This window comes from Artemia sp. Qi Xiang Cuo, chromosome 3 (genome assembly GCF_049724085.1).
Source record: "Artemia sp. Qi Xiang Cuo chromosome 3, ASM4972408v1, whole genome shotgun sequence".
NCBI classification, from domain to species: domain Eukaryota; kingdom Metazoa; phylum Arthropoda; class Branchiopoda; order Anostraca; family Artemiidae; genus Artemia; species Artemia sp. Qi Xiang Cuo.
In genome coordinates, this window is record NC_142796.1 from 15,701,337 (window position 1) to 15,729,336 (window position 28,000).

Here is a 28,000-nt window from a genome sequence, read left to right on the forward strand (position 1 = left end):
TTCTGTAGAGATCTGAAAAGGTTGAACATGAGTAGATTCAGATCCAGTGTTGCCGAGAGAATAATTCGACTTGCCAAAAAATGGATGAGGCATGCCATTGATCGATGCGAAAGAGGAAGAGGCGCACGTCCTAAGTGGGCTCATCATGGTTTGAACTATTTAATTATTGCTTGCGATCCCAAGCATACCCGTTATTTAAGTGATTCTGAATTCAAAGAATTAAAAAAGAATATTAGTGAGTGTCTTGCTCATGTAATTGGAAAATCAGATGATGAGGGTTTTGTATCTTCAGGATTACCATCGCCTCACAGAAGATCATGGTTTTCCTCAAAGGAATCTGAGTGCGTTTCTGATGACCAGTCTGACATGATGTCAAATCCTAAAACTTCAACTTCTGGTTTTATACATTCGAGTGTGTCATACTTAAATGATGAAAAGTCTATGTCAAGCTTAATACAATCCCCGACTTCTCACAGTGCCAAAGTCATCTCTAATTGGCAAAAGAACGCTGCCAAGTCAGTAAGTCAAGTAAATGAAGAGCGGGATTCTTTCCTTCAGAGTAACGGAATTATTGGCAGAGTGAGAGATGTTTGTCCAATATTCAAAGCTCAAATCAAATTTAAAACAATAAACTTCCCGTGGCAGAAGGGTATCAAAATAGGTCAAGGGGGGTTTGGTAAAGTGTTTGCAGCGATTAACACAAAAACTAAAGAGGTTTATGCCATGAAAGAGATACCGATCTCACAAGGAGATCACAGAGCACTGCGAAAGCACGCCGACGAGCTGCGTATATTTGAAGGAATTAGACACAAAAATCTCGTCCGTCAGTACGGCGTTGAGATTCACAGGGACGAAATGCTTATTTTTATGGAGTATTGTGCAGAAGGGACATTGGAGTCACTGATTGAGGAAATCAAGGACCCCTTACCTGAAGAGTTGATTAGAAGATACTCAAGACAACTATTAGAAGCTGTTTGTGAGCTACATAAGCACGGTATTGCTCATAGGGATATTAAGAGTAAGTTGAATTGTTTTCCCGCCTTAATTCCAGTTTTTCTTCTTCATCCCCTCTCTCTTATTCTCCTCTGCACCTCTCTCTACCTGCTCCTCCTGCTATTTATAATAAATAAACGAGCTATAACTTTACATGAACTACATGACCTTAAATAATTTTAATCCTTAACCTCCCAATATATTTTACAAAACAATCATGTTTAAACGTTTGTTGACATTCAACGAATCTTAACGTAAAGAAACAGGAAACATCATCCTATGCCACGACTAGCCACAACAAAAATTTTTTGAGCTTGCATGCAGCCTATAGACGGTAATTACCCATTCCTGACTTCAGCTAAGATTTACTTGAATGTTTTTTTGTTTTTTTTAACCTAAAATTTCTTTCGATATCACGTTATTTACAGGGTTACCGCCGGTAGCACGAAAGTGTTATTTTAGTACTATTTCATAATATTTAGCATTGTAGAATGTGCTCAGGGCTGCTAAAATAGTAGTAAAATAGCACGAAAGTGCTATTTTAGCATTATTCTAGCACTATTATAGTCAATTTTTTTACTATAGCACCCAAAATCGCCGTGTAGCACGCAAATTTTGGCAATTGTAGCACTTTAGGAACTGACCGTGGTGGAAACCCTGATTACTTAAGCACTGCTTTTTTTAGAATGCTTTTAGCTCTTTTTGATGCCTGTTTTTCACACAATCAAAAAATCGATCTGTTTCGGAACACATATTTTAAATATATGCGAGGAGTGGAGTGGAGGAGTGGAGTAAAGTGGAGGAGGGAGGGAGAGAATTTTTCAGCTGGGCTTTCTCATAAATGCTACAGAAATAACATACGTTGGTCTTTTTTAATGTCATTGTTTTTCACGCAATGAAAAAATCACCACTGAATTAAAAAAAAAAATTACTTTTGTATATTTTGAGTATTTCATTTAAGTACATATCCGTATAGTACGCTTTGACTATACGCTATCAGGAATTCCTTGATATTTTTCCAGGTTTTAGTTCCCCAAAAAGCATTAACTCTGAGCATCATTTTTATATACATCCCTGTTAAGTAAAACATTTTTCTTTTAATCCAGACTATGGACTGGTTGTTCTTCAGATATCTCCCCCAATGGTGTCTTCAAATTATTTACTACTTAAATTTTGTATTCTTGGAGTTATTATTTAAGTTATGGTTCATTATATATCAAAAATAAATGGCCATTTAACTAATATATTAATTTAATTCGTTCTTTGATTGCACAAAGAAACGAAAAGTGCAAAAAAAAAGAATTCCAGTAGGTAAAAAAGCAAAAATATGAAATAATTTAGATAGTAATAACTAGTGTTTACATTTTAAATCTAAAATCACTTTTAATTAGACCTTTTTCTATGATCTTTTAAGTATCCTGCGTAATAATGTACGTTATGGAACTTATGCACTTTAAATCTTTCTGATTAGTGGATAAATCCCACTTCATCAGCCATAAATAATCTTAATACCTGAGCTTTTTAGTTTAACCTCTTAAGTTACAATGCGAAATTACTATCAGTCTCGCAGGAAATAAGTGGGACATTTTTAGCTATTTATATAATAATTTTTTGGGCTTATGTTCTGTTTTCCCTTATTAATTTTGAAATGTTGCAGGTGCGAACATATTTTTGACTGAGGGGGTAATTGTCTTAAACTTGGTGATTACAGTTTAATCACCAAAGGGGTAATTGATTAAGATTATGGTTATAAACTTGGTGACATTGGTGGATTAATCCCGCCTCGTCAGTCATAAATAATCTTGATACCTAAGCTTCTTAGTTTAACTTCTTAAGTGACAATGTGAAAGCTCAATTTGTAATTGCAATCGACAGCGATTTTCTTCAGGAAGAAGCAGACAATAAAGCATAAGTTTTATAATTTTATCTAAAAGGAGGAAGCGTTAGGATTCCTTATCAGTCTCGTAGGAAATAAGTGGGATATTTTTAGCTATGTATATAATACTATTTTGGCTCGTGTTGTTTTTTTTCACTTATTAATTTTGAAATGTTGCAGGTGCGAACATTTTTTTGACTGAAGGGGGTAACTGTCTTAAACTTGGTGATTATGGATGTGCTTCCAAAATTAAATCCCATATAACTGTTGCTGGTGAGCTGCATGACTTTATAGGAACACAAGGTAGGCAAGTTCTGTTTGCTTTTTTAGTATCTTTCCAACTGCCACCCAACTAGGCACAGTGAAGTCTCAGGACTAGGGATAGCATTAAACAAGGGACAAAAATAAGTTAAGATCAATTAAGCTCCCTAACTTACAGTTCTGCCGCGAACCTTGTGACTAGGGATAGTATGTAGGGATAGAACAGATAATGGTTGTTTTGTGTTTTCTTGTTGTAGTTAATTACTGTTATTTCTTTATTATTTCTCACCCCTTGTTTTATTTCATGGCCATGGTTCTCTACGAAGAACTATGTTATGATTGGAACATCAGCAAGAACTATTTATTCTTTTTTCTTTCGTTTCCTTGTATATTTCCCAGCCATAGAGCCTTAGGGGACTGTGGATCAAGGTCGTTTATTCTCGAATAATTGTATTCCGTTTCTTCATACTTCTTTAATATTAATAAACTAATTGATGAATTATTATGGGCAAAAGAGGTAGTGTAGATGGCCAACACGAATTGTTAAATTAATAAGCCCTTTAAAATAAAACCCCCTGGACACATCTTAGTACCTATTTTTACCCCCTGGACCAATCTTAGATATATTCATACCTGAAACTGCGATTTCTTTACGATTCTTCTCTTGGGTCGTTCGGATTTATGAACTTTTTTGGACAGTATTACATTTTTGTTACTTTCGTCACGTTCAACTGTCCAAGTAAATCAGCAGAACTAATTAGCTAAATTAGAAAGCACTTTTCTTCCGTAAAAACTCAAACATTAAAGTACCGAGGACATCAAAATGAAAATAGCTTTTGCTCTCTGGCCCCATTCATACCAGAAAATAGGGTAATATCAGACAATTTTTTTGGTTGTTACAAATTTTTTATGTCATGAGTAAATTTTCGCCCTTGTTGCCATGCCGAACCGTTAAAAAAAATAAGCGGTAACCAATTTTGTAAATTTGATAATGCTTTTGTAAGTAAGAATTTTCAGCTATTGCAGAAAATTGAAAATAATCATTGAATAATCATTAAAAAAATGATAAAGAAAGAAATATTAAAAGTAGGATAAAGATAAAGTTTTAAAGAGATTTGAGAACTATTGATGTAGGATAATGATAATGTTTTAATCAGGATTGAGCAGCCAAAGGGGCAATGAAAGATGAGTAATAAGGGTAAAGGAAATGAAGTAGGAAGATAATGAAAGATTCTACCTATTGGTATTTATTTGTAAAGGAGGAGTATTTCATTTCTTTCTTACATTTTTTATTTATTTTCTATTTTTTTGTTTTTTTTATATTCTTATTTTGGGGGACGGGGGTAAAAATGAAATATATATCGGGGGAAATAGAGGTTGATGAAAAGGATATGAAAAGTGTAATTTAAGGTCACGATGGAAGGGGTTCCCTAAGGAGGAAGGGCAGCCTGATATATCGGATGAACCTAAAAGGTATAAGAAAATTGAAATATAGTATACCTCTATTTTTATACCCTGGTATATTTTGGAATGCTTAACCTTTAAAAAATTTTAATAAATTGAATTTTTTGAAGAAGTTATTTTTATTAACAAAAGATTAGGTGACATTTGATAAATTATGAGATATTTTTAAAGAAAATTTGAAGGTCACCGAGAGGAGAGGAGGTGGAATTGAAAAAAAAAATATAGAAAGCATTGTTGAAAAAAAAATAATTTAAGTCTTTTGCTACATCAATAAGGAAAGTTGCACTTTATAGAGCATCATGATAATGTATTTACTTTTGCTCATTTCTCCTAATTTGTCAAATACTTTCTTTATTTTCAAACTTTGCCCGCTAAGTGCTGTTAATTAAAAATCATAACAAACAAACAAACAATAGTAACTAATATTAACGAGTAAATAGATCTTAAAACGCGTGAAACTTAAATTGAATGTGCAAATCCAGCTTGAAACGGACAAAAGTCACTACAAAGAGAGTTTGGGTTTTGCTTCCTTCTTTCACTGTAATAGTTTAAAACCTACGGCGTCATTGGCAGTTTCAGAGGGAGGGAGGGGGGCTAGTCGCCATCGGATCACTTTTGCTCTTAAAAGGTGATTTTCTAATCATTTGAGTCCCCTCCAAAGTTTACATGACCACCTCTTCCATAAAAAGATTATACGCCCCCGTGGCATAAGTTACAACACTTCCCCCGACTCTGGGGAGGGGGGGGGGGTTTACAACGATGTTTTTGCAATCCTATAGTTGGACTATTTCAAACAAACTGACTATCTCAAAATTTTCATTTGATGCATTTGGAGAAAAGAGGGTATTTGTGCCAGGGAGGGATAGATGCCCTCTGTTAACGCTTTGACTCATAAAAAGGTAACTATAACTTTCAACGTCCCATCAAATCAGCCACCTTTGAAGTTTATACGACCCCCCCCCCCCCTGCATAAAAACCTTATACGCCTCCGGGGCATAACTTAAAAAATTTTCACACGGGCTCTGACGGGGCTGTGTCAATAATTCCATAAGAGCCATATATACCGCCAGGGATAACTTACAACGCCTACCCCCAGGCCCTGGGGGATTGTATTGACAAAGGAGTTTTTGTTTTATGGTCTTTGGACTATTTTTCAACAAAATGGCTATCTCAAAATTTTTACCATATATGCCCCCAGGTCATAACTTACAACGCCTGCCCCTGGTTATTGGGAGATTGTGTTGACATCTAAGTTTCTGTTATTTGACCTTTGAGCTTTTTTTTAACAAATTGGCTATCTCATAATTTTTATCGGATGCATTTGGGGAAAAAGGAGTGCGGGGGAGGCTATTTGTCCTCGGATCTCTTTTGACTCTTAAAACTGAACTAGAACTTTCAATTTCCAATCAAATGAGCCCTCTCTGAAGTTTATACGAGCATCCCTTCCATAAGAACCATATATGCCCCCAGGGGATAACTTACGACGCCTGCCCCCGGGCCCTGGGGGATTGTGTTGACAAAGGAGTTTTTGTTATATAATCTTTGAACTATTTTTAACAAAATGGCTATCTGAAAATTTTTATCGGATGCTTTCGGAAAAAAAAGGCGTGGGGGGGTTAGTTGCCCTTGGATCTTTTTTAGCTTTTAAAAATTGAACTTGAACTTTCAAGTTATGCCCCCAAGGCATAACTTACAACGACTGCCTCCCGGGCCTTGGAGGGCTGTGTTGACTCCAACTTTTTTGTTATCTGATCTTTGAACAATTTAAAAGAAATGGCTATCTCGAAATTTGTATCGGATGTGTTTGAGGAAAAAGTGTTTTTAGTAGGGGGGGGGGCTAGTTGCCCTCCGATCTCTTTTGGCTCTTAAAAAGTACACTAAAACTATCGATTTCCAGTCAAATGAGCCTTCTCTGAAGTTTATACGAGCACCCCTTCCACAAGAAACATAAATGCCCCCAGGGCTAATTTACAATGCATGCTGCCGGGCCCTTAGGGATTGTATTGACAAATAATTTTTTGTTATATGATCTTTGAACTATTTTTAACAGAATGGCCATCTCAAAATTGTAATAAGATGCTTTTGGGGAAAATAGGGCTTGGGAGGGGGGTTAGTTGCCCTTGGATCTCTTTCGACTCTTAAAAAAGTGAACTTGAACTTTCAAGTTAGGCCCCCGGGGCATAACTTACAACGCCCGGCCCCCGGGCCCTGGAGGGCTGTGTTGACTTAGGATTTTTTGTTATCTGATCTTATAACAATTTAAAAAAAAATTGGTTATCTCGAAATTGGTATCAGAAGTGTTTAAGGAAAAAGCACTTGCAGTGGGGGGGCTTGTTGCCCTCCAATCTCTTTTTACTCTTAAAAAGTGAACTAGAGCTTTCAGTTCCCAATCAAAAGAGCCTTCTCTGAAGTCTATACGATTCCCCTTCCATAAGAACCATAAATGCCCCCAGGACCAATTTACAACGCCTGCCCCCGGGCCCTGGGGGATTGTATTGACCAATGAGTTTTTGTTATATGATCTTTGAACAAAGTTCTTATTGGATGGGTTTGAGGAAAAAAGGGCGTTGAGGAGGGGGAGGGGGGTTGGGTGCTAGTTACCCTCCGATCTCTTTTGACTCTTAAAAAGTGACCTAGAACTTTCAATTTCCAATCAAATGAGCCCTCTCAGAAGTTTATACGAGTATATCTTCCCTAAGAACCATATATGCCCCCCAGGTCATAAATTACATCGCTTGCCCCAGGGCCCTGGGGGGTTGTGTCGACACTGGAGTTTTTTTTTTATTTGATTTTTGAACTATTTTTAATAAAATGGCTGTCTCAAAATTTTTATCACATGCATTTGGGAAAAAAGGGCGTGGTTCTAGTTGCCTTCCGATCTCTTTTGACTATTAAAAGTGAACTGGAACTTTCAATTTCCAATAAAATGAGTTCTCTCTGAAGTTTATACGTGCATTTTTTCCATAAGAACCATATATGTCCCCAGGAAATAACTTACAACGCCTGCCCCTGGGTCCCGGGGAGTTTTGTCGACACCGGAGTTTTTGTTATACGATCATCGAACTATTTTTAACAAAATGGCTATCTCAAAATTTTTATCCGGTGTATTTGGGAAAAAAGGCGCGGGGGGGCCTAGATGCCCTCCGATCTCTTTTGACTCTTAAAAAGTGAACTAGAACTTTCAATTTCCAATAAAATAAGCCCTTTCTGAAGTTTTTACGAGAATTCCTTCGATAAGAACCATAAATGTTCCCAGGGCATAATTTATAACGCCTGCCCCCGGATCCTGGGGGGTTTTGTCGACACCGGAGTTTATTAATATTATCTTTGAACTATTTTTAACAAAATGGCTATCTTAAAAATTTTATCAGATGTATTTGTGAAAAAATGGAGTGTAAGGGGGTCTAGTTGCCCTCCAAAGTTGCCCTCTTCAAAAAAGAACTTCCACTTTCCAATTGAATGAGCCCCCTTCTAAGTTTATGTGACGACCCCTTCCATGCGAAGTGTCTCTGGGAAAAAATAAACATAATAACAAAATATTGGAGCTGTATGACCTTTACTATAGACAACGCTATAGTGTTGCCCCTGATTACTGCTTAACGGCACATGGAAATATTTTTCAATAAAAATTAAGTCATGGGTTTTCCTAATCTTTTAAGACGCATATGGTGCAAAAGCTTCCACTAAACCAATTTAAATAATCATATTGCATTTTAATGTCCTTGGTAATGGAAGAATCTGTTGATTCGAAAGGCAACTACATCTTCTGAGCAAAACCACACTTTCATAAGGTGTTGAGCGATATGTTTAGCTCATTTTTACTGAATCTTCATCCATGTTTTTCTTATTTATTTTTTTTAATTTGGTACCTGCTACTACCAAAAGCTGCATAACTATGTCTCTTTCACTAAACATTAAAGTTTCAGTTTTGCTTTTTTTTAAGATATATATATTTGTTTAAGTTTCAACTTAACCAAGTCAAATAGTCAGGCTGTATTTTCACTGTCCTTGGTACATAAACATGATGTCCCCAGTTACATTGGTTTACAGTATGGGTCGGATGGTATCCACATAGTAAATTTTTGGAATTGTCCTTGGAAAAACTACGCTTCAGTCAAGTGGGCTTTTTAAGCGAGCATTTCTTTTACATTGAACTACATTCTGTGCAGCTTCATTGTAAAATCCAAACTAAGCTGCAATTTTTAAAGGTCTGAGCTGCCTACCGCCAGCCCCCTACAGCTGTTTGAGTCTATACCAAAATTTCAAGTCAATCAAAGTTATGTTTTCAAGAGCCGGGTTTGAAGTGTGTTTTGAGCAGTTTGACAAAAATCGTTTTCAGGTTCTCCGTGTTTAAACCAGCCAAACTTTAAAGCGTTTTCATCTTGCGAGTTCCAAGCGTGTTGGACACGGCTTGTTCAAAAGTGTAACGTGCCAGAATAGCATAGTTGATCAAGGGGTTATGATAAAACCCAAACCCGTGCTGAACATGGCACCCAAACGATAATCCACACAACGCGTGTCGAACTCCATGATGGCTGTGGGTGGCCTGAAAACGGAGCTTAAGGCATAGAAAAATAATTTGAATCACGTCTTTTTCCCAACTGTTTTACCCGATATCTGTGACAGAACCTGATTTATTGGTGTTGGGGTTCCACCCCTGTTTCTTTTATTTTCAGTTAAATGACCTGTTTTTGTTCCGTAATTACATTTGCTTAGATTCTCCTATAGTATAATTTTCAATGACAATATAAACGTCTTGTCGCTAAGATATATTTGTTTTGCAATAAGTAAGCTTTGAAGTAAATTCTATTTTGTACTTCCTGGTTTGAGTCATTGAATAATAGGGCTGGGAAAGTAGAATTGGTTTTGAATGGGGATTGAGAGGATTGGCTGGGCCAAGCGAAGGTCCACCCCTATGAACAGTTGCTGTAAAGAATATTATTTTTGAGTTAATATGCATTTAGACCCCGTTCGGGGAAGCACATTTTCGGCCTTAGATTATTTGAAATTATGCGAAGGGGCAATTTGCTTTTTAATTGAGATGTGGGGTTGTTTCCACAGATGGAAATTAAGAGGCTAGTGCAGCCAATTTTCCATGATGGCTGGCATCATCAAATGTGCAAGAAACTGATTCTCTGCTCCTCTCACATGTAAATTCATGATAGCGCGAAAATTTTTATTCTTGATTGTGCTGCGCATAATGAATTTCTACGAATTTTGGGGACTTCAACTTTCAAAACCTAATGCGGATGCTATACGATCTATACCATGGAGGTTCTACATTAGAGACGTGTTGATGACGACCGGTCCAGAGCCAAGCGGTGGAAGTAGTAGCACAGACACTGGTGGAAGAGAGAAGGCAAATGGATTTTGTAAAGTTGAAGTTATGTGCTTATGTTCGTAAGGGTGGACCAAGGTAGTGGGTGGGTGGTCATTTATCTTACGGGGGGAGGTGTTGTGGTTCCAACCCTGTTTCTTTTCTTTTCAGATAAATGACCTGTTTTCGTTCCATAATTACATTTGCTTAGATTTGCCTATAGTATAATTTTCAATAACAATTTAAAAGTCTTGTTGCTTAGCTATAGTTGTTGTGCAATAAGTAAGCTTTGAAGTAAATTTGATTTTATACTTCCTAGTTTGAGTCATTGAATGATAGGGCTGGGAAAGTAGAATTGGTTTTGAATGGGGATTGAGAGGATTGGCTGGGCCAGTCGAAGGTCCACCCCTATGAACAGTTGTTGTAAGGAATAATATTTTTGAGTTAGTCTGCATTTAGACCCCGTTCGGGGAGGCATATTTTTTTTTTGTTATTATAAGTGACCGTTGGAAGAATACAGGTCAGGTATTTTCTACAAACTGTCTACTAATTTTCCTGGAACCCATGCAGAGTAGGAATAGAGTTACGAGATACCGTCATTATTATATTGACAGGAGGGTTTGTTACCTCCAAGGAGAGAGTTAGAGGTTTCTAGTGGTAACCCAAAGGCGGGTACATTTGGCTTTAGAAAGTGGCCATTTGACCACTCGATTGCGTTATGATACCCTGGGACAGAGTATACTGTAAATAGGGTAGTACCAAACCCGATATTTGCAGAACCGGTGTGGTAGACGCGGGCATCACATTATAATTTGGGGCCGGGGCTTTCCCCTCCAATAAGTGGTGACACCCGTACCTTACACACCCAATAATTGGATATCTGTTTTCAGCGTAAAAAGTCTCTCTATTACATTTTCACCCAGTACGGGTTTTACTATTATTAATTAAAAAAATCTTTTCCCACAAAATAAGTTTTTCAAAGAAAAGTAAAGAACTCCATTGAACAAAAAATAAGCAAACCATAAAATCAAATAATTTACGAAGCGTGAAACTACCACAAATCAGCATCGATAAATAAATGAAACCCAAAACGAAAAGAAATTACAATAAATAACCGAGTCAAACTCAAAACGAGCAAAAATTAACGTAAGTTGGGGTCTAAATCCCTATGCCTTCCCAAGACCAGAACATAATTTGCGCTTTACTCAAAAAATATGAATGTTTTTACTTTCATAACTTTAATAAATCAAATAATATTAACATTTTGATTACTAAATATCAGTATATGTATATTAAACTGACAATGCGCATTCATTTGTATTTTAATTAATTTCTGTTCGTTTTTTATTGACTTAGTCTTTTCAGGGAAAAAGAAAATAATACTTTAAATCTTTTCGTTTTTTTTAAGAATTTATAGTCTGGCCTGCTATCTGTATGCTGGAGAAAAAATTTCAGCAATTTTCAACAACATACACCCTTTTAAAAATCTGGACACAAATAGTATTGTTTAATTTAGTTTCATAACTCATCTAGTTGCCCTGAAATGGAAAACTTGATACTATTTGCAAAAATATGTTTACTTTCTTTGATAGCATGGATACACTTACGCTATTTTGATTTGGTCAAATTTTAAATGCAGATGTAGCTCCCACAGATTATACATAAGACGCTCAGTTGTTCTTAGGATACTACTGAGATGCCTTATTTGGAATTAACATTAACACTATGCTTTTTGATTCAATCTGAAGGCAACAATTAGTATTTAAACATAAGGGTAAATGGGAGGGTGGGCAAGGGAGGGGGATTAGTTTCCCTCCAATCATTAAAAATCATTAAACTATTAAAAAAGGCATCAGCCCTTTCTATTTTCAATCGAACGAGTGCTTTTCGAAGTTCCTACGACAACTCCTTCGATACAAAGTGCCCTGGTCTAAACAAAAACAACAACAAAAAATAATACATTATACCAAGACAGGTCTTCACTATAAAAATGTCAAGCCTTCCAATAACTTTCGACTGTTAAAAATGGCACAAGGCCTTTTGATTTCCAATCAAATGAGCTCTTTTTGAGCTTCTACGATAAACACTTTTTATACACGCCTTATATGTCACCAGGGCATAAATTACACCCCGTACCCTAAGGGCTATGAGGGTAGTGGTCATCCTCAAAAACATAATTTCCCGAACTTTCAACTACGCTAAGCAAAATCGTTATATCAAAATTTTGATTTGATGTGTCTGAAAAATGTGCCCCTCTCACGGTGGGCATGAGAGGGGCGTTAGTCGCTCTCCAATCACTTTCAACTATTAAAAAAGGCACTAGCCCTTTCAATTTCCAACCAAATGAGCTCTTTTGAAGTTTCTACGACACTTTTAATAAAAACTTATATGCCCCAAGGGCATAACTTACAACCCTTGCCCTGAGGGTGGGGGGGGGTGTCATCCTCAAAGTCATAATTTCCAGAACTTTCTGCAACGTTGAACAAAATGGCTATATGAAAATTTTGATTGGATGTCTTTTGGGGAATGGTGGGCGTGAAAGGGGGGTTAGTTACCCTCCAATACCTTTCAACTATTAAAGAGGGCCCCAGCCCTCTCAATTTTCAATTGAATGAGCCCATTTGGCAGTTTCTAAGACAACGCTATCTGTAACAGCCTTATATGTTCCCATAACTTACAACCTTTGCTATGGGGGCTCTGGGGGGTTTGTCATCCTTAAATACATAATTTCCAGAACTTTCAACTACGTTGAACAAAATTTCTATCTCTAAACTGTGATTGAATATGTTTGGGGAAATGGTCGGCGCGAGAGGGGGTTAATTACTCTCTACTCACTTTCGACTATTAAAATGGGCAATTTCAATTTCCAATCAAATGAGCCCTTTTTGAGATTTCCACAACAACTTTCTAACTAAACCTTATATGCCCCAAGGAAGTAACTTACAACCCTTGCACTGAGGGCTCTGATGGGGTTTTCATCCTAAAATACCTAATTTCCAGAACTTTTGACTACATTTAACAAAATGGATATCTCAAAATTTTAATTGGATGTGTTTGGGGAAATGGTAGGCATGAGTGGGGGGTTAGTTGCCCTTCAATCACTTTCGACTATTAAAAAGGGCACTAACCATTTCAATTTCCAATCGAGTGAGCCGTTTTTGAAGTTTCTACGACAAAGATTCCAATAAAAACTTATATGCCCCCATGGCATAACTTATAACCCTTGCCCTGAAGACTGTGGGGGGAATGTTCTGCTAAAAGGTATAATTTCCTGAACTTTTAACTGCGTGAAACAAAATGGCTATCTCAAAGTTTTGATTGGATGTGTTTGGAGACATGGTGGGCGTGGAAGGGGTGTTAGTTCTCTTCCAATTACTTTTGACTATTAAAAGGGCACTAGCCATTTCAATTTCTAATCGAATGAGTCCTTTTTTAAGTTTCTACGACAACGCGTTCCATAAGAACCTTATATGCCCCCAGGGCATAACTTACAACCCTTGCACTGAGGGCTCTGATGGGGTTATTATTCTTAAAGACCTAATTTCCAGAACTTTCGACTACGTTGAACAAAATGGATATCTCAAAATTTTGATTGGATGTGTTTGGGGAAATGGTGGACGTGAGAGGGGGGTTAGTTGCCCTTCAATCACTTTTGACTATTAAAAAGAGCACTAGCCATTTCAATTTCCAATCGAATAAGCCCTTTTTGAAGTTTCTATAAAAACCTTACATGCCCCCGGGCATAAATTACAACTCTTGCCCTGAGGGCTGTGAGGGGGTTGTCCTCCTCAAAGACCTAATTTACACAACTTAAACATACGTTGAATAAAATGGTTATCTCAAAAGTTTGATTGGATGTGTTTGGGGGAAAGGAGGGCGTGAGAGGGGGGTTAGTTGCCCTCCGATCACTCTTGACTATCAAAAAGGGCACTAGACATTTCAACTTCCAATTGAATGAGCCTTTTTGAAGTTTCTACAACAACGCTTTCTATAAAAACCTTCTATGACCCCCGGGTATAACTTGCAACCTTAGCCCTAAAGGCTGTGGGGAATTGTCATCCTCAAAGACATAATTTCTATCTTGAAATCAACTACGCTGAACAAAGTGGCCAGTTCAAAATTTTGATTGGATGTGTTTGGGGAAATTGTGGGCGTGGAAGGGGTGTTAGTTGCCTTCAAATCCCTTTCGACTTTTAAAAAGGGCACAAGCAACTCCAATATCCAATTGAATGAGCCCTTTTTGAAGTTTGTACGACAACTTCTTCGATACGAAGTGCCCTGCCCTAAAGGAGAAAACTAATAAATAATACATTGCGCCAACATCGTTCTTATATGCCCTCAGGACATAACTTAAAATCCTTGCCTCGAGGGTGGGGGGGGAGTGTCTTCCTCAAAATCATATTTTCTATCTGGAAATCAACTGCGCTGAACCAAATGGCTATTTCAGAATTTTGATTGGATGTGTTTGGGGGAGCGATGGGCGGGGTGGGGAGGGGGTTTGGGCAGGTTGCCCTCCAATCACTTTCGACTATTAAAAAAGGCACTAGCCCTTTGAATTTCCAATAGATTGAGCCTTTTTTGAAGTTTCTACAACACCGCCTTCTATAAAGACCTTATATGCCCCAGGGCATAACTTACAACCGTTGCCCTGAGGGCTGTCGTGGAGTGTCCTCATCAAAAACATAATTTCTATCTGAAAATCAAAGATGTTGAACAAAATGGCTATCTAAAAATTTTGATTGCATGTGTTTTGGGGAATAGTGGGTGTGGAAGGGGTGTTAGTTGCCTTACAATCACTTTCGACTATTGAAAAGGGCACAAGCCACGCCAATTTCCAATTGAATGAGCCCTTTTTGAACTTTCTACGACAAGTTCTTCGATACGAAGTGCCCTGCTCTAAAGGAAAAAAAAAATAAATAGTACTTTGTGCCAACATCGTTCTTATATGCCCTCATGGCATTACTTAAAACCCTTGTTTTGAGGGTTGCGGGGGAGTGTCCTCCTAAAACACATATTTTCTATCTGGAAATCAACTACGCTGAACAAAATGGCTATCTCAAAATTTTGATTGGATGTGTTTGGGGTAATGATGGGCGTGGGGGGCTAGTTGCCCTCCAATCACTTTCAACTATTAGAAAGGGCACTAGCCACTCCAATTTCCAATCGAATGAGCCCTTTTCGAAGTTTCTACGACAACTCCTTCGATACGTAGGGCCGGGGTATGGAGAAAAAAAATAATACATTGTAGCAACATCGTTCTTTACTTAGGCAGCGCTATTGCGCTGCCTATGATTTAGGGCACAAATAAGTTATTTGAATCTTATCCTTTCTCCATGTGACCTGTCCGGTATTAATTTGACATTTCCGATAACATTTTTGCAGTTCGTTTCATTACATTTTTTTGTGAAATAAAGATCGAAATTTATTTAACGAGAAATGAGTTTTTGGAGTTGCTGATAAAGGTGACTCAATGGGGGGATAAATCTATCAGTAATAATGACCCTCGTCTAAGGCTATTTCAAAAATACCCACCAAAAAGTAGTTTAAAGTTTCAGTTCTAGTCTACTGTTCTTTTCCTTTTTTATCCCTCAAATTTGATAATTATTTCTTGTTCATGTTAAAGAGTTTTTTTTTATTATAGTTTCATCATTTTCATGTAATTTTAGCATATATGGCTCCCGAGATCTTTATGTCCACTGCTGAGACAGGCCATGGTCGGGCTGCTGATATTTGGTCAGTTGGTTGTGTAGTTGTGGAAATGGCCACTGGAAAGGTAGCTCTCTCTTTCCCTATTTAGTTTTCTCTTTCTTTTACTCTTTTCCTTTTCCTTAATTTCTGTTGTTTTATTATATTAATCGTTTTTTTTATCTAATTTTCCCTTAATGTGTTGCTAATAATTTATTTTTTCTCGAGTTAAGTGTTTTCAGTAGCCTTTTGACTTTTTTTCCACGTACGACAAACACAAGGCTGCCTCCAAGTTAGATCTCCTTCAAAAAGTAAGAAATTCAGCCAAGTCATAAAAATTGTCAGAAATTGGGACAAAAAAAAGAAAAAGTAAGGTTTTTCTCTTTTTGGGCTACTGCATGTAAAAAGAATAATAATAGAAATTTACCTAAAATCTTTCTTTTTGGTCACAAATAGTGTTCGACATTGTTTTTCTGTCTATTCTTCTTAATTCCCTGTTAGTGCCTTAACCAGAATTAATTAAAAAAAAACTTTTTCCATAAAATAAGTTTTTCAAAGAAAAGCAAAGCACACCATTAAACAAAAAATGAGCAAAAATAAAATCAAATAATCTACCAAGCTTGAAACTACCACAAATCAGCATCGATAAATAAATGAAACCCAAAACGAACAGAAAGTACAATAAATAAACGAGTCAAACTCGAAACGAGCAGAAACTAACGTAAGTTGTGCTCAAAACCCCTATGCCTTCCCAAGGCCAGAACATAATTTGCACTTTACTGAAAAAATATAAATGTTTTTACTTTTATAACTTTAATAAATCAAATAATATTAACATTTTGATTACTAAATATCAGTATATGTATATTAAACTGACAATGCACATTCCTTTGTATTTTTTAGTATTTTTTTCAGTAAAGTACAAATTATGCTCAATCGAATGAGCCCCTTTTCAAGTTTCTACGACAAAGATTTCAATAAAAACCTTATATACCCCCAGGGCATAACTTATAACTCTTGCCCTGAAGACTGTGGGGGAGAGTCCTGCTCAAAGTTTTAATTTCCTGAACTTTAAACTGCGTGGAACAAAATAGCTATCAAAAAATTTTTATTGGATATGTTTGGGGAAATGGTGGGCGTGGAAGGGGTGTTAGTTGCCTTCCAATCACTTTCGACTATTCAAAATGCACTAGCCCTTTGACCTTCCAATCGAATGAGATTTTCTTGAAATTTCTACGACAACGCCTTCTATAAAAACCTTATATACCCCCAGGACATTATTTTCAACCCTTGTCCTGAAGGCTTTGGGGGAGTGTCCTCCTCAAAAACATTATTTCTATCTGGAAATCAACTACGCTGAACAAAATGGCTATCTAACAATTTTGATTGCATGTGTTTCGGGAAATGGTGGGCGTGGAAGGGGTTTTAGTTGCCTTCCAATCACTTTCGACTATCAAAAAGTAGCACAAGCCAGTCCAATTTCCAATTGAATGAGTCCTTTTCAAAGTTTCTATGACAACTTCTTCGACACGAATTGCCCTGCTCCAAAGGAAAAAAATAATAAATGACGCATTGTGCCAAAATCGTTTTCATACACCCCCAGGACATAACTTAAAACCCTTGCCCCGAGGGTTGTGGGGGCATGTCCTCCTCAAAAACATATTTTCTGGAAATAAACTACGCTGAACAAAATGACTATCTCAAAATTTTTATTGGATGTGTTTTGGGGAATGATGGGTGTGGGGGGGGGATAGCTGCCCTCCAATCACTTTCGACTATTAAAAAGGGCACTAGCCCTTTGAATTTCGAATCGAATGGTCCTTTTTTGAAGTTTCTACGACAACGCCTTCTACAAAACCTTATATGCCCACAGGGCATTACTTACAACCCTTTCCCTGAAGCCTGTTTGGGATTGTCCTCCTCAAAAACATAATTTATATCTGGAAATCTTCTACGCTGAACAAAATGATATCTCAAAATTTTGATTGGATGTGTTTCGGGAAATGGTGGGCTTGTAAGGGGTGTTAGTTGCCTTACAATCACTTTCGGCTATTAAAGAGGGCGCAAGCCACTCCATTTTCCAATTGAATGAGCCCTTTTCAAAGTTTCTACGACACCTTCTTTGATACGAAGTGGCCTGCTCTATAGGAAAAAATAATAAATGATACATTGTGCCATCATCGTTCTTATATGCCCTCAGGGCACAACTTAAAACCCTTGCCCAAAGGGTTGTGTGGGAGTGTCCTCCTCAAAAACATATTTTCATCTGTAAATCAACTACGCTGAATAAAATGGCTATCTGAAAATTTTGATTGGATGTGTTTGGGGGAATGATTGGCGTCGAGGGGGGGGGGGCTACATGCCCTCCCATCACTTTTGACTATTAAAGAGGGCACCAACCACTCCAATTTGCAATCGAAACAGGCCTTTTCGAAGTTTCTAAGACGACTCCTTCGATACGAAGTGCCCGGGCATGGAGGAAAAAAAATAATAATACATTGTGCCCACATCGTTCTTTACTTAGGCAGCGCTATCGCGCTGCCTATGATAGGGTAGATGAGATAGTGTCTTGAGAGGATTTGTGTTCGTCACTATGTCATAAGCTCCTTCCTCTGTCCATATCCATATCCCTGGATGAACAACTCTGCTGCCATGGCCATAGTGCCATTGTCAGCATGCTGCCATAGTGGCCAAGCCAACTTGAACAAACATTTTCCAGCATCGGAATACTTGAAAATTTCAGGAAATTCTCGGGGGCGAGTGTACTTCACATTTTATCTAGGGAGATGAGCAGAAACAAATCTAAAGAAATTATACATCCAGGCTATCAAATGGTATATCACCCAACAATAAAAAAAAAAAAAAAATCTCTACATCATCGAGGATCCAACGCCAACAAAACAAAAACACTTCCCCCCCCCCAAAAAAAAAACAACAAACAAACAAACAAAATAAAACACCATAAACCAACTATAAATTATTTAATATTTACCTTTAATAAGAAACTTTTCATCTGTCTTTTAAAGAAGCCAAGTGTTCGTGACTGACAAATCTCAGCAGGAACCAAGTTCCAAGCACGTCCAACAGTCGCGACCAGACCAAAGTCTGAACGAACCGAGGGAGTAGCCGGAATCATCACATCCTCCCAGTTTCGAACTGCGTACAAATTTACCTCCCCTACTAGCTTAAGTAGTCCAGAAAAACAAAATGGGAGATCTCCGTGGAAGAATTGATATGCCAACGAAGATGGAAATATAACATAAATATCTCTAATCTTAAAGAGATCAACAGGAGTGTGTTTAGCCGACTGGAGAACTCTTACCGCTTTCTCATGAATAATATGAACAGTAGCAAGTACAGAAAAAAATGTAGACATCCACACAGACGAACAGTAACATATATAAGGGAAAATGAGAGAGAAATATAAAAGACGGAGTATAGGAAAAGGAAATAAACGCTTTAATTTACGGATGATTCCAAGTCCACGGGAAATTTTCACTCTTATTACTTGAACGTGCCACTTAAACGATAAATTTTCATCCAAAAGAACTCCCAGGAATCACACATATCGAGAAATCGCACATATCGAAAGCCATTTGCAAAATATGGCGCATACGCTATTTGGTAGCGCATGGGTAGCGTATTTGGTAGTGCTATTTGGTGGTACTGCATATTATATTTTCATTTACCTAACTTCTTAAAAGCAAATAGATCATAATTCCCGCGGGGGATTATATTGCAACATTTTTAAGGTGGATTGGAGACATAACGTTTTTATGTGTCCCCCAAAACAAATTTGAACTCCCCTTCCTCTTTTCCCTTTTATATCGGAGTTTCAACTGAGCCACCCAAGCCGTTCTCAATATATTGCAGATATGCTATATATCCTGACACTATAAATCATCTCTAAATTTTTCTTTTCCCGCTCCTCCAAGTTGACTTTTGAGGTCCTCTTGACCCCCGATACTCCCTCGGAGTATTAATTTCATATCACAAGTCGTTTTTTAGATAGATAGATAGATAGATCGTGTATTTCCAAAGCCAAAGAGCCATATACACACAAAAATCTATGAAAAATAAAGAAACCACAACAGAACAAATTACGAAACACATTGACATGATACATAACAAAAAATACCTTGTGGTAATTTATCGAGAAAATAAATGTAATTCCAAATAATTAATAGTAATTAATTGTAAAAGCTTTTCCTTCTTTCTAATCCCTTCTCTATGTACGCACCAATACGAAATATTGAGGTTGGATTACTGCTTTGTAAAATACCAGGAAGCATAAAAAAATCCCATGTAAGTATTTTTCCCTTAAATCAGAGAGCACCGGGCACTTTCGGAGAAAATGGTGCAAATCTTCGTCCTCATCTCTACAAAGAGAACACACTTTGTTTCTGACATGTCGGAAATTTTTGGACATGTCAGAAGAAATTCCCGTGCCGAACCTGGTTCGGCACTTCCATGCTCTGGATTTGAAGGCAATTCGCCCTAAGCTGAATCCATTGACATAAAATCATAGCCGGTAAATTAAATTTAAAATAAATTTTCTCTCCAAAACTAGGTTTAACCTGATTATAATGATTCAATTTAGCAGAGTTTAATACCAGCCCTTGCCAATACTGAATTTCATGACCCTCTAAGATAAATCGTACCTGGCCTACTAAATTTGTTGGTAGATCACGGGAACTAAGACCGTCATTCCATAAGTAAGGCATTCCCACTCTTTCTAGTAATGACCTAATTTGGGATGGCCAAGACGTTTTTGAACCACAACTCAACATCTGATAATAAGCTGCTCTTACTAGTTTATCTTCATTACACCTAATGAGCTTCAACCAAAATCTAAGCATCAAAATAGACCTACGTAGTTTTAACGAAAACAGGCCCATATCACCTTTCAAAATCTGTGAATGAGTTGTCTGATGTAATCCAAACATTCTGTGCCGCTTCTCCGCCCCAAATCTCTGCTCCATTTTCTATAACTGATAAAACTTTTGTATTAAATGTTCTTTTACGGATTTTAGGTTGTTAATTCCCATTATTGTTTGGTTTCTAAAGACTGGAGACATGGCCACTTTGCCTCTATTAATTATTTCATCAACATGACTCTTTAAACTTCCATTTTCCGATAAAACAAATCCTAAACAGTTTATTCTTTTACTTACTTTCAGTTCCTTATCATTAAATTTAAATCTATAATTATCTTTGCCACTTGCTTTCCTTTTTTTAAAATAACAACTTCACTCTTTTTAACATTCTCCTTAATTTGTTCATCTGCAAATATTCTTCTATAAAACTCAGAAGCGTCTGCAGATCTTGCGGTGTACTAGCCATCAAAGCAATATCATCTGCAAATAATAAAAGTGATAGTTTATGGGTCCCTTGACTAACTTTCGGAGCCCATCTATTCTCTAGAAAATCAACATCATTTATAAAAATATCGAACAAATTAGGAGAAAGAGTGCTGCCCTGTTTTACTCCTAGCTTAATATTAAAAACCCTATTCATGCTTTTAATATATCCATATCTTATTTTAATATATCTTTTATATCAAAAGATATTCAGGGTGTAGAAAACGTAGAAAACTACGTAAAAGTTCCAAAATCTCTCAAGGTGTTCCTACATTATGCACATACGACATTTTGATACCCGGGCAGCATACAGTGTCTTTTAGTTTACCTCGTTACTTAATTGTGAAGATATTCCAAGACCTAAGAGAACTTTTTATTTAAAAATATTTTTGAGATCGTTAACAGAAATAGTTTAGCACCTCTCCCTATCCTCGATAGTACCGAAAAGTTCCAACTCCATCACCCAAGCTTTTCTTGTAATATTGCAGATATGTTACTTCAATAACTTGGGTGCACACTGGGTCTCATGAGTCTACTCCCCCCAACCAAAATCTGAGGTCCACTTGTCCCCCCCATACTTGCTGAAAGTTTCAACTCGATTCCACAAGCAGTTATTGAGACATTACAGATAATTTGAAAAATCAGGTGCGCATAGCGTCTTTTGATCTCAAGTATTCGTGTCATTAATACAGTATGCCCTTTGGAATCTTTAAAAATATTAGCTCGTTCACAGTCCCTAGGAACAACCCTTCACACAAAGGAGCTGCACAGAACTGCCCTTCACACAAAGCTTTGATAATTTCTGTAACTTTCTGAGGGATTCCGTAAAAACAAAGAATTTTCCACAATCACTCCAGGATGGGCTGAATCAAAAGCTTTCAGTAAGTCTGTGAAAATCAGAATGACCTGATCGCGTGCCTGCTATCTTTTTGGTTAAGATACGCACAGTTCTACTGTCTCTACGACCTGCACTTCATTCGATTCCAGTGGCTAGGTTTTCGATGTCTACTCTCATGACCCCACTTGCAGACTTCTGTACTACTGTAGCAGCACTTTTATAATGTTCTTTCGAAACATTACGATAAAAGTTATCACTAAGATGACTAGAGGCGTATTTGTAAACAAGCACTTTTATGTCTGCTATTTTTTGTGTAAGCTGCTAAGTGTGGTAGCCAATCCATTCTTCCTTCCCACGCCTCAATGCCATCCGTCCTACTCACGCTTCCCATGCCCTACTTCAATAGCAACGTCTTTGATACACTGCGTCACTGACTCCCAAATCTATCAGCGCTCTATACAATGCAATCTTCAAGCTCCAGATCAGTAAGTCTATTATTCAATGCAAGTCGTTATGGTAGTAGTAATCGTAGTAGTAATGGCAGTAGTAGTACGCTGATAGTGCCTTTTGGTTAGTTCGATATCTTTGTCAACACGCCCTGAAGGTTTCAATTTAATACCCAAAGCTGATCCCGAGATATTGCTGATACCCCCTTTTGACAACCTGCATGCACATATTGTGTTTTGATTTGGTTCATTCTCTCCTCGACAATCCCTAAAAGTGTCGCCTTAATACCTTTAACCTTGGAAGTAGCAGTAGCCGTGGTGGTAGAAATAGTAGTAGTAGTAGTAGTTATTAGTATTAGTAGTATTAGCAGCAGCAGTTGTATATAGTGCCTTTAAAGGCACATAGTGCCTTTTGGTTAGTTCACAATCCTCTGGAATTTGACTTAATACTCTAAGCCGTTCGTGAGGCACTCCCTTTTGACAATCTACGTACACATAATGTGTTTTGATATAGTTCAACATTCCTTGACAGCTTCACCTTAATACCTTCATCCTTTTTGGAGACCCAGGATCAAGCATACCACCCTTTCCCACTAACAAATCTTATGTGTGAGGTATAGTTACTGAAGATTTGAATTATGCTCAACAAAATGATAATCTCAAAATTACGATACAATTTTTGGGGGAGAGCAGCAAAAAGGGGTTAGGGGACTGGTTCCTCTCCAGTTACTTTTGATTCTAAAAAAGTTCGCTAGAACTTTCAACTTCTAATCGAATGATTACCCTCCGAAGTTTCTACGACAACTCCTTCCATACGAAGTGCCTTGGTTAACAGAAAAATATATACATAGAGCCCTGTTTGGTCTTTACTTAGGCAGCGCTATTGCGCTGCCTTTGATAACTTTATCTCTTTTTTTCTTAAGTGTTTAGATTACTTAATTCTTTTTCCGATTTTTTTTTTATTGGTATTCTAGTTGAAGCTTCATTTTTGTATGTTTTTCAGAGACCCTGGCCTGAACTGGACAGCAACTACGCCATAATGTTCCGAGTAGGAATGGGAGAACACCCCGAACCTCCCCTGAATTTTTGCACGGAAGGGAAAGACTTCATTGGGCACTGTCTAACTCATGACCAAAATAAAAGATGGACTGCTACGCAGCTTTTGGAACATCCATTTGCAAAGGTATTTACTTCTGTTCTTGCTATGTGCTTTACCTACTTAAAAAAAAAAAAAAAAAAAAAAAAAAAAAAAAAAAAAAAAAAAACCTGAGCAAGTTTCTCCGCGTTCTATTGCTGTGTCAGCAATCTATCACGGATTTAGAGTCAGGATTTGGTACGGAATAAAAAATTTTTATTTTGGGTAGCAGCTTTTACAGTAGTAATTGTACGTGTTATGTTTTGGAAACCTTAAATTTACTCTTGTAACAATTCATGTCATTTTTAAATGTTAAAATAGGGCTAGATTTCTCCTTACGCTTGTCAGTTAGTAGTATATATATATATATATATATATATATATATATATATATATATATATATATATATATATATATATATATATATATATATATATATATATATATATATATATATATATATATATATATATATATATATATATATATATATATATATATATATATATATATATATATATATATATATATATATATATATATATATATATATATATATATATATATATATATATGAGGTTGAGAGCAAATGTAGTGTTGTATGATTGGCGTATTCTATGCCCTCCTCCCTTCCTATATCCCCGTAAAACCACGATTACAAATGCTGCTCGAATACAACAGATCGTTATGGAATGTAGAAAGGGGGCTATATAGAACTGAAATTACAGAAAAAACAGAGTTCTAGTATTTTTGAATGGCTAAAAGAGACTGGCAGGAGGGTAACGATAGTTTTTGACCTACTGTCAAATTGTGGCAAAGTATGGTCACAATGTAAAAATGGTTATTCCAATGGAAAAGAATAAAATATACTTAAGGTAAATCCCTGAAACACCTCAATAAGCTATTAAGACGACTGGAAATCCGATAAGTTCTTCCAAATGGAAGTAATGAGCGTACACTAAAATTCTAAATAAACAAATATGATCCTCTATATTTCTTGTATACCCCCCCCCCCTCAGCCCACCATTCTCTGCACTAAAGTTTTACTTTTTTTCTACCGACACTCCTAGAAAAACACCCTAATACAGGAGCAATATAATAAAAACTTCATGTATTTTCTCACACTGCCTCGAGAATGAGAGGGCTTGTATGTTCCCATTTGCTTTTAGAAATTTGTAATCACTTACGGCCTATATATTTTGGAGCCTAAAATGTTTTCAGTTAAGCACTAGTTAAAATTTAGTTTGAAGAGTAGGGTTATTAAAGAAACATCCCCCCTCTTATACAGAAAAATTCATATTTGTTCTGAGTTTTAATGTCACTCTTTACTTTCATTTAGAACAACTTTTTCAAAAAACATTAATCACAGAATCTCTGTTGTGAAAATACTCCTTCACAACGAGCGCGCAACGCTCTCCGCGGCAGCATTTATGAAAAATGACTTTTGCCGTTACTAATCACAACTCGCTACACTACCGTATCACCAAACAAACTTAAGCAGCACCTCTTCTGGCAGTATTTATGAAAAATGACTTTTGCCGGTACTAATCAGAACTCGCTAGACCACCGTATCACCACATGAACTTAAGCAGCACCTCTTCTGGCAGCATTTATGAAAAATGACTTGCCATTACTAATTAGAACTCGCTACACTACCGTATCACCACACGAACTTAAGCAGCACCTCTTCTGAATACAGAAAGTCTTTTTTCTGGAACCTGCATTTAGGCCTCTCACACACTTCTTCTACCTTGTACTTGCTATGTTAGCGAACTTGCCAGCGTTTTGCTCAAAGTTCCTGAACTTTGCAACTTCTAGACACCAAAAGGCCATTTTATGCTACAACATTACAATTTTATACTACAAAAATATAATTTTATAATACAATGATTCTAAAAAAATTTCAGGTTGCTGATTACTTATAAGCTGGTGACGTATACTGCTGAATCGCTTCATCTAACATTATAATTAAAACAGTTGGCTTCAACAACAGATTGAAGAAGATATGTGGATGCAGTTTTAAAGTAATGAATGATGAAAAATAGTTGTGTTATTGCCTAGCGTCAGGTAACGAGCCACGGGGCAAATTTTTTAAAATATACTTTTGTAAAAATATTTTCTGTACCAATTTAGTAACTTGCCGCTATTAGTAGAATTCAGGTGTTATGACAAATTAGACCGTGATGTAAAAATTGTTTCAATGACTGAATTGTGAATAGTATCTTAAGAAGTCTTTGTTCGTGACTTAGGCTATAACTTTCGTTGTCAATTTGCATCAAAATGTGTGATTTCGTTTCTTATAAAAACGCAGCATCATTTTTATTTTAATACTTTTATGATACAAATTTAGAAAACTTTTCACCTTATAATTTATTTGAAAATAGTAGTGGTGGTTGTAGTGCATATTTGTATTGGCACTTAAAGTGCCAATTTAGTTGTTGGCCTTAAGCCTTTTTAAAGCATGAGTAAACCGACTTGGAATCATCTGTTTTAACCAATCAGTTCTATTTATAAAAGAGATAACCAGCTATGATTGGTTGAAAGCGGTGGAATCTAGCCAAATCTTTCACAAAGTAGAAAGTGAAGCATTTGTAGATGGCGGATTTTTAATTTATGTTTTGGGTTATATTTATGTTTTTCTCAATTTGTGCTCTTAAATAGTTTATGAGGTCATTTTGTCTTTTAGCATATTTTTATTCATTTTATTGTTTTCTTTTTTTGCTTAAAAAGTAAAATACTTTTTACTCACTTTTTTTTACCCATTTTCTATTTTAAGGAATAAATATCAGTATAGGCATATTAAACTGACTATCCATGGTCTTTTTTTCAGTAAAGCCTAAGTTGTGTTCTGTTCTTAAGAAGGCATGGGGGTTGTTACCTAGTAATGTTAATTTTTGCTCGTTTTGACTTTGACTCGGCTATTGTTATAATTTCTGTTCGTTTTGAGTTTAATTTAATTGTTTATAGTGATTTGTGGTTGTCTTGAATTTATTTCTGCCCATTTTTGCAAGCAGTCTGCAAGCAGTTACGTGTAAAGAAAATTTGTCTTGGGCCAAGGGATGAGAAAAATGGGATGGACAACAAAATTGCGTAAAAGCAACAACAACAAAAATCTATGGGAATTAAATGAAGGGATGCCAATTGGGGAGTGGGAATTTTTCAATGATTTTTCGCCCCTCGCCCTGTATTTTCAAAACCACCCTTCGTCGGTATTTTCATTGAAAGGTACCTTTTTTTTGTTGAGGAAACTAAAAAGAAATCGTTCCCCTTCGCCCTCTATGTTTTCATGAATTATCGCCCATGGTTGAGCATGTGTGTGATCTCTCCATTTTAATACTGAAACTTCCGCTCGACAAAAACCTACTTGCATGAAAATGATCTCGTTGTCAGTTTTATTAATTAAATCAATAAGTAATCCATATTGTGGCTGTGAATATTTTGGCTTAAGTGATGTATTATTTTATTTCAAAATAAAAATAAAACACTTTCTACTTTGTGTATATTTTACGAATTTTTTTTATTATGTTGAAAGTTTTAAGCTACTCAAAAGTAGAAATTTACTACCCAAAATAAAATATTTTCTATTTTGTGTTTATTTTACTTCTTTTTATTATGTTGAAAATTTTAAGCTACACGAAAGTAGAAATTTACTATGCAAAATAAAACACTTTCTATTCTGTGTATATTTTACGACTTCTTTTTATTATGTTGAAAATTATAAGCTACTCAAAAGTAGAAATTTACTACCCAAAATAAAATATTTTCTATTTTGTGTATATTTTACTACCTTTTTATTACGTTGAAAATTTTAAGCTACTCAAAAGTAGAAATTTACTACCCAAAATAAAATACTTTCTATTTTCTGTATATTTTACGAGTTCTTTTTATTATGTTGAAAATTAAAAGCTGCTCAAAAGTAGAAATTTACTACCCAAAATGAAATATTTTCTATTTTGTGTATATTTTACGGCCTTTTTATTACGTTGAAAATTTTAAGGTACTCAAAAGCATAAATTTACTACCCAAAATAAAATATTTTCTTTTTTGTGTATATTTTACGACTTCTTTTTATTATGTTGAAAACTTTAAGCTACTCAAAAGTAGAAATTTACTACCCAAAATAAAATATTTTCTATTTTGTGTATATTTTACGACCTTTTTATTGTGTTGTAAATTTTAAGCTGCTCAAAAGGAGTAATTTATTGCCCAAAATAAAATATTTTCTATTTTGTGTATATTTTACGACTTTTTTTATTATGTTAAAAAATTTTAACTACTCAAAAGTAGTAATTTACTACCGAAAATAAAATATTTTCTATTTTGTTTGTATTTTTTTTTTTTTTACTTATTTTTATTATGTTGAAAACTTTAAGCTACTCGAAAGGAATAATTTACCTCCCAAAATAAAATATTTTCTATCTTGTGTATATTTCACGACTTTATTTCTTATGTTGAAAATTTTAAGCTACTCAAAAGGAGTGATTTACTATCCAAAATATATTTCCCCACTATATTGTTGTATCTTATTTTGTTTAAGTTAATAAAGTCTTCTGTCAAGTCGAAAAACTGAGGAGGGATTTATTTCAAACCGTGAAAGTTCCTTTATATCTATATCCATTTACAG

The 28,000-nt window shown here is 36.1% G+C and overlaps 1 protein-coding gene across 1 annotated transcript; it reads left to right on the forward strand.

Moving 5' to 3' along the window:
- Positions 1–26,828, forward strand: LOC148953803 (mitogen-activated protein kinase kinase kinase 4-like). Its single transcript, XM_089086828.1, has 5 exons — positions 1–1,018; positions 3,050–3,172; positions 15,578–15,684; positions 23,244–23,423; positions 25,284–26,828. The coding sequence occupies exons 1-5, from the start codon at positions 28–30 to the stop codon at positions 25,299–25,301; spliced, it is 1,419 nt and encodes a 472-aa protein (XP_088942954.1). The 5' UTR covers positions 1–27; the 3' UTR covers positions 25,302–26,828.
- The last annotated feature ends 1,172 nt before the right edge of the window (positions 26,829–28,000 follow it).